This window comes from Coturnix japonica, chromosome 5, assembly GCF_001577835.2.
Source record: "Coturnix japonica isolate 7356 chromosome 5, Coturnix japonica 2.1, whole genome shotgun sequence".
Taxonomy (NCBI): Eukaryota; Metazoa; Chordata; class Aves; order Galliformes; family Phasianidae; genus Coturnix; species Coturnix japonica.
Genome location: NC_029520.1, coordinates 45152836 through 45160441, shown reverse-complemented (window position 1 = coordinate 45160441; position 7606 = coordinate 45152836). Strand labels below are relative to the sequence as shown.

Sequence of the window (7606 nt, the reverse complement as noted above, 5' to 3'; positions counted from 1 at the left end):
TATTTGACGTCTCTGGCAGGCAATCACAGACTACAAAACTCAGCATGTTTTAGTCATTTCTGGAGGCCAAAAATAGAAAGGCCTTTTTTTTTTTTTTTTAATCTGGGGGAACCTACAACACTACAAAATACCAAAATCAGCACCTTCTTACTTAGATATTTATACTGAAATAAATCAAATAGATTTGATTTCTAAATTCACATTTCACTGGAATATAAAGTTTCTCAAACAGATCTTTACTACCTGTACAGTTTTCCCCCTACCATCATCGAGTAGGATTTTAACTTTATTGCTAATATAACAGCTTTAACAGATGTATTAAAACAGCCTTTGAGTCAGACAACCTCAAAGACCAAGCACATCATAACAGCAGCTTCACCTGGCTTCCGCTATGCCCCAGTCTTATCTGCAACTGAACCCCAAACCTCTCTCCCTATCTTCATTTTGAGTGATGAGAAAGCCACAGTTACTCCTGTGATAAACCTAAAAATCGCCATTCAACAATGTAGGGAGATAGTTTTATTTATCTGGATATTTTAATTGTTATCAAAGAAGCTCTGGCTTTAGTAATTCACAGAAGATAATGACTGTAACTCAACTTTCACTTTCCACTAATTAAAATCCAGTCCTCTAGATTACAAGTTCACTTCTGTTCTGGGAGAGTGCCACGGTTATTTTTAATTGGAGTAACTTAGTATCAACCATCCAGGGTGATCTACCTAGTTTGGCAAGGGATACAGCAGCTATCTTTGCTGACTCCTTGTTGCCACAATACATGCCAAACTTTACTCTAAGGAAGGCTGTAAGAGGAATAAAACCTGCACCTCACATTCTACACTTAATTGTCTTTAATTAAGACCTTACCTCTTTATTCATGAAGGCAAGGATAGGATATGGATAGACCTGGTTAATGGAAAAACTAAAGACCAGAGATTTTTCACCAAAGTAATTAGTAGACCTGCCTATCTTCACAGATAATTTATACTTCTGTAATGGCTAACTGAAAAGGCAAACCCACAGGCATTCAGGCAACTGAACTGCAGGCCATTACATTCATAACATCATTTACTGCAAATCTATCCAAAAGTCCAATAGAAACAACTACCCCACTCCTTAAGGGAGCATTTGTGAGGGAAGTAAAAAGATAAGCCAGAACGCCAAGCTAGTCTGAAATAAGCCAAGAGTGCCTTAGAGACACTTGAACACTCAGCTGTTGGGAAAGCAATGCAGGAGTCAGATTTGTGATCTTCTGACAGTCACACAACTGAGAGGAAGTTCTTGCACACTGCACCAAAGATGCTCTTTGCAGAGGTATAAACACTTCTTCCAAATTTTCTGTGCCTGTACAAAGAAACCCATCTTTAAATGATGGCATAAAGTCATAATTACATATTTTTATAGTCATTTTCTTAGCAGTAGCAGCATTTCCTAGCAACACTACTATCTCACTTAAGCAATTAAAGTATTGTGACAACAATTTTTTAGTGAAAAAACTTGCTTTGTACCATTTAACATTATTTCATTCCACTTTTTATTGCTGTAACACAGAAAAACAAGTTATTTATGTATCTACATGGGTGTTTCACACCAACTCACCTCGGGCATCTGAACTTCTGTGAGTGGTGACATAAGGATCACTGTTGTATAACAGAACAGGCTGATGCTGTGAGAAGACTAGAATTTCCCTGCAGGAACCAACAGAAGCAGATGAACCAGTTTGTCAAGATAAAAGCTATGATAGTTAGTAAATACACAGCCACCTGAATTTGAACAGGATTCTCATAGCTGGAAGCAGGAATAAGCCTCAGAATTGTCATTAAGCACAGCTACACCTTGTGAGAAAGCTACGCAGGTCTTGGCTCTGCCAGAAAACAGCTCTCCTACGTGGGAAGTGAAGGCAGTGGTGCTTTATATGCCTCAGGAGGGGTTACAGTTAAAAGTACAGAATCACAGGAAGTTTTCAGGTAAGCACTGATGTTTTAGAATGCAAAGAAGGGTACGGTTACAGTACCAGGTACAGTCACTTGTTTTCTGCTTGAACATTTTGTTACCATTTTATCCTGGGTAATAGTACGATACAGGTTTCATAAACATGTCTTTCTTCTGTAGCAAGACACCTTCCAGACAAACAGAACTCTTTGTGAACCATACGACAGATGAGTCTTACCACAGTAGTTTATTTCTTAAAAATCTAGTTTATTGCACTTGTCTCAAAGCACAAACAAAACAAAAAAACTAAATACAGAAAAAAAGGGGGGAAAAATATAATTGTTTTAATAAAGCTACCCTAAAAAGTAGTCTGAAAAGAGCTCGACACCAATTTAATATTAACAACCATAGCAAGATACGGTATTATACAGAAAACAAACAACTAGCAAGCTCAAACCATTACTAAGATGACTTTGAATAACGTAACAGAAAAGTGTCACCATTAAGTAATGCCACTGTACTTAAGCACCTGGAGCTTGTCAAGGTGCAGAGAAGTACTCATATCCCTGCTCCAAAGTGGCTGACACAGGAGCTTCCAAAATATACTTTTTAAGGTGAATTTCAGCTTCTTTAGGGTCCTCAAGATACCAAGCTGTGCTTGCAGAAAACAGACTGGTTTACTTCATCAATCAATCCACTACAATCCACTGCCAGACAGGCTTTAAAAAAAAACCAACAAAACCTTCTGGAGTAATCACCATATATGGATATCAATAAGGCAAACATCTAATCTGTAAAAGGGAAATAAATCCTTCCTCCCTGTAAGACTGAAGGATCAGCCTGAGACCTGACAGCCAGTATCAGAAGCTGTACTAAAAAGAACAACACAATGTGACATAACTTGGTTCTCTCTCCACAGATGTACATTCTCACCTTGCACCACGTTTGTTCCAAGTTTAGTGCAGTACATGCACGACCTATCCTGAAAAAGAACAGAGGTTAAAAAGAAAACATCCTTCTCCGTATGTGTTAAGTTCTTGAAACAGAAACATCCCCACAATTTAACACCCGGCCTTTTTCTGAAGCTGGCTCATTTACAGTATTGGTTAGCAGCTGCTTAAACATTCTGATGATTTATATGCTTAGAACAAACACAAAATAACTCTTCCACCTACGTACTGAACTCAGGTTCTCTCATCTATAGTTCTATTGCTTAAAAAAGATGAGGTATCTTTCAAGGAAGATTTAAAGAAAAATAAACTGCAGTGACTAACTCAGGTTACTTCCCAGTTCATTACATACCTCTGCTGCAACATCTGTAAGCATAAGACACTTCAAAATTTAGCTAACATAGCTAAAAGTTACAATATTGTTAAGTATTTTCTCACAATATCACAATTTTAATGGGATATACAGGTAATTCTATCAATTACCATTTTACTTTTAATACATCTGTGTTTGGTACTCAGAACAATTTGAGTCCAAATGTTAAAGCACTGGCTGGAGGCACAAACGTAGCACAACAGGTAACATAAAAGCTGCTTCGTACATTCCTACTTTGTACTACAAACCCAACATGCAACTTCCTTCTTCTCCAGAGTGGGACTTACCCCTCAAAAACTGTCAGCTCCCTGATGGCTGCGTGAAATGGGGGAAAGTTCCCTTGATATGATGTGCAATCCAAACTTCCCATGCTAGAAACAAAATTTCTAGATGTTGAATGTTAGTATAGGCTTGCAGATATTTATATGGAAATGGACCAAACTAAGCTCGTTTCAACACCAGTGCCGTGAAATCAGGATGTTCTAAAATCTCTCTAAGAAATTCCTTCTTCTATTTTCCTCCATGCTGCAAAGAAAAAGTCATTCTAAACATACACAATAGTTGAAGAGCATTTCTATCAGTTTGGAGTTCCACATAAAAGAAGAAATTGAGAAATATTTAATGTTTCTGATGTAGAGAAATATTTAATGCAACAGAATTTCCTCTCAAAGTACACGCATATTAGTGTGCATGCTATTGTGAAATAGTCACTTTCATTGCTAATCAGATTTAAGTTAAAGAGTTATGTTTCCAAAGGAGCTGCTACAGTAGTACAATATAACAACTGCAGTATGCCACACCTAAAGAGTCTCCCAAGGGATACTGGAACAAACATCAGAACTCACAACTTAGAGGCTATTTAACAGGTCAGTTTTTTAATACAAAAGTGCTAATATCTCACAAGGTCCAGTATGAGTGGCTTTTACATCCAACATTCTGTACATACATTACAGCAGTTCTGTACGCCCTTCTATTTTTCTCACTGCTTCACAAGCTTGAGGAACTTCATATCACTTCCCATTCATCTTCAAAATCATCAGGGTGAAGCAGAACAGAAGTATCATTTTTCTGCTGGTTATGGGAATGGCTAAGGGTCTTAGTGAGGCGCTGGAGAAGGGATCCTGAAGTACTGATCGCCCACAGTTCATCCAGAGGGGTGACTGCAAAGCATAAATCAAATGCTTCATAATAAAAGTAGAATGGCCCAATTGTAAACATTAGATTAATAACATTTGGATTTACTTATTTATTTTTTAATTGTACCTAGGGAAGATTTCTACTGATGTGATAAAAGCACCTTGATGCCAGGCCACAAAACTCTCCCTGCTTATGGTCAGCTTGAGCACCATCAATCGGAAATCAAAGCAGACATCACAATGTTTTCAAAGTATCACACAGAACCAACTTGCCTGTTAAACGTGTAACGTTTCCAGGAATCTTCTTCCAGTAATCACCTGCTGGATTCTTGTCAGTAATACCATATCGACGAGCTACATCTCCATTTGGACAGCGTGCCCAAACAGTCCTTGTACTTATAGCCAGCTCACATGCCTGCAAACCTAAAGATAATTGGGCACGAAGAGGCATGAGAAAGGAGCAACTAAAACTTAATTTTACTTAAAGACAAGGTAAAAATATAATTGCTTAAATAAGAATGCATCCAGCACACAGGATTAACAGAAGGATGTGCAAAATAGCATTAAGTTTCTGTTAGCCACATCCAGATGGGAACTCCATGCTGTATCACTTTCCAGTACAAAACTTCCCAAAGCACAGTGGTTTCCTATGGCTTAGGAACACTGCTCTAAACCTAACTGAAAGGTACATGTGGCATTTAATAGTCCAGTGGCAACAGCCTGAAATAATACACGACAGGTTCCTCTTCGGTTAACTATATAATGTGTCAAAGTACAATCAAGATCTTCTTTAAAAGATAATCCTTATCAAACACTTCACAGAAGTTTCTATAAATAAACATACTTGATTGCTGAGAAACATATCTGATTTATCTATTGCTACCAAACTTAAAACACAACATGGAAAAAAAACACAGTGAGAAAACAGCAGAAAGCACAAGGAATTCATGCCCTAGGTTTTGAGTTGTTTGTTTTACCTGGTACATGTTCCCAGTCGGTGCCTACAGGCATTTCCTCTGTAATTCCTACTCGTACGTGGACGTTCCATTTGCTGTCAATGGCCCACAACATCTGATCATTTGGACTGGAATGAATGCTGACCAAGTTGATTCCTACTGGCTACAAAAATCAAGTGCAGCATTTAAATTTTGGACCGCTATATATAATAGACACTTGATACCCACAGAAGTATACAACATTTGTAAAATATTCACCAGAGACTAAAGATATGAAGAAATTTGACCTTTTGTTGTTGTACAAATAACCATTTTTTACAAAGTTTTTCAAAATTCTCTTCCTAAATAGAGAAGAAACATGAGTGAATGGTCAGATAATATGGCCAGAGATATGATTTAGCAGAGGGTTGTTAGTTAGGGCACTATGGTTAGGCTGCGGTTAGACTTGATGATCTTTGAGGTCTTTTCCAATCTGAGTAATTCTATGATTCTATGAAGTTAATGATACTTCTATATGATGTTCAGCATCTGAATCTAATGATATTAGTCTTTCCTCAAACACTTATCCCAATCATGCACTATCAATTCAAGTCACAGAATTATAGAATGGGTTGGGTTGAATGGAACCTTGAGGACCACCAGGTTCCAACTCCCTCGCGGAAGGGAGAACTCTTCCACCAAACTGCAGAAAGAATTATATTTTACTATTAAATTCCTGAAAGTTTTCCTAACATAACTAAATATCTCTTGTATTCTACATATATATAATCCACACATCTCTAAGGTCTGAATGGCTCATCTTAGCAATGACTCACTGAACTGCCTTCTTCCCCATATGTCATTTTATATCAATACAGCTGTGGAGTTCACTGCAGCCCACTGCAGTACTGGAGCAACCTCACCTGTAGAATACCTGCACCATTATCAACTGGCAAGCCCAAGAATGGAAAGACACACTGTTTCCATTCTCCTTTCTATTTGCTCTGATGGAAATTTGCCTTAACTACTGGCAAAAATGAGTTTTACTGACCACAGAATTTTACAAACAACATAACGACGATGATAATGTCATGGCTGATATATTAAGCTAACAGGTTTATTGAAAGCAAATATCCCTTTGGTGTTGGGGAGAGAAGAGAAAGCCACACGCGTCAAATAAAATGCAGATAAGGATGTTTCTCCTCATTCTCTAACAGAAGTTTCACCAAAGACAACAGTAAGATGCCCTGAAATATGTCATCATCCGACAGAAGCACTACATTTCTCACAGTAACCTCACAGGCCTAAGCTCAATAGCCATCGTGACAAACCTAAAAGCAAGCAGCTCTTTGTATGAATCATAATCTCTGTGCTGATATGAACACACAACCCAACGCCAGATGGACCTTCTGTGTACATAACAGCTACCTGCTTTGTTTTCACTTTTGAAGTTGTGCTGCTTAACACGAGTCTGATCCAGTTATAACCAAGTTTGACTTGAAACTCCAAACCAATCCTGTCTGCTTAGGTTGTAAGACCTTTGACGGACTGTCTTCTCTTGTTTGTGCTCTCATTGGGTATTTGCACGTGTTGGAAGCATGGAGCTGGTAGAGACTTGAAGAAATGTTTGCATCCCTGGTCACAGTAAATTGAAAAAGGCTGCAAGTTGAACACTTACAGGAAATTGCTATTTTTATTGAATAGCATTGGATACATAGAGTATATATGTATGTAGTTACTTTCAAGTTGTTATTCTCTCATGTTACAAATAAACTAGTGGCTTGACAAAACAAACAAAAAACCAGCAAAAAATAAACAAACAGCCTCCAACAGCATTGCCAGCCCTCCCCTCCATCTCCATATGCTGGACATTGAGGTAAGGGAAAGAAAAAAAAATAAAATACCCCATGGAATATGTCCCGTCCTGCTGCCTCTACACTTGCACTCATCCTCACACCTGGCCTCCTTACTCCTTTCCTCCCTCTTTTCTATTTCATCTCTTCCTATGATTAATTTGATTCTGACTCCTTACTTCAGCCTGCTCATGTCCCCATATCATTGCCATGCAGCGCAGTTCACCACAGTGCTGTTTCCAGCTTCATCACATCCATTTCTGTGTTTCTGTTGTTGTGGTCCCTGGTTTCAAGGGAGCTGTGTGATTAATAACAGCTTGTGCAGACTGAGTTACTACACACAAACTGCGAAGAGCAGCCTGGTGTGACCCTTGTTACTGATCTACTGGGATTTGTGCATCTTGCTCTCCACTCTTCTATATCAAGATAT

At 38.3% G+C, this 7606-nt stretch overlaps 1 protein-coding gene across 1 annotated transcript in view; it reads right to left on the bottom strand.

The window, feature by feature from the left end:
• Window positions 1–2807: 2807 nt before the first annotated feature.
• TECPR2 (tectonin beta-propeller repeat containing 2) overlaps window positions 2808–7606 on the bottom strand; it is a 35755-nt gene continuing 30956 nt past the window's right edge. The window contains exons 18-20 of the mRNA XM_015865432.2: window positions 5366–5507; window positions 4662–4811; window positions 2808–4412 (exon numbers count right to left, since the gene is read on the bottom strand). Of these exons, the coding sequence (XP_015720918.2) occupies window positions 4258–4412; window positions 4662–4811; window positions 5366–5507 (447 nt within the window). The 3' untranslated portion in view covers window positions 2808–4257. The remainder of the gene's footprint in view (window positions 4413–4661; window positions 4812–5365; window positions 5508–7606) is intronic.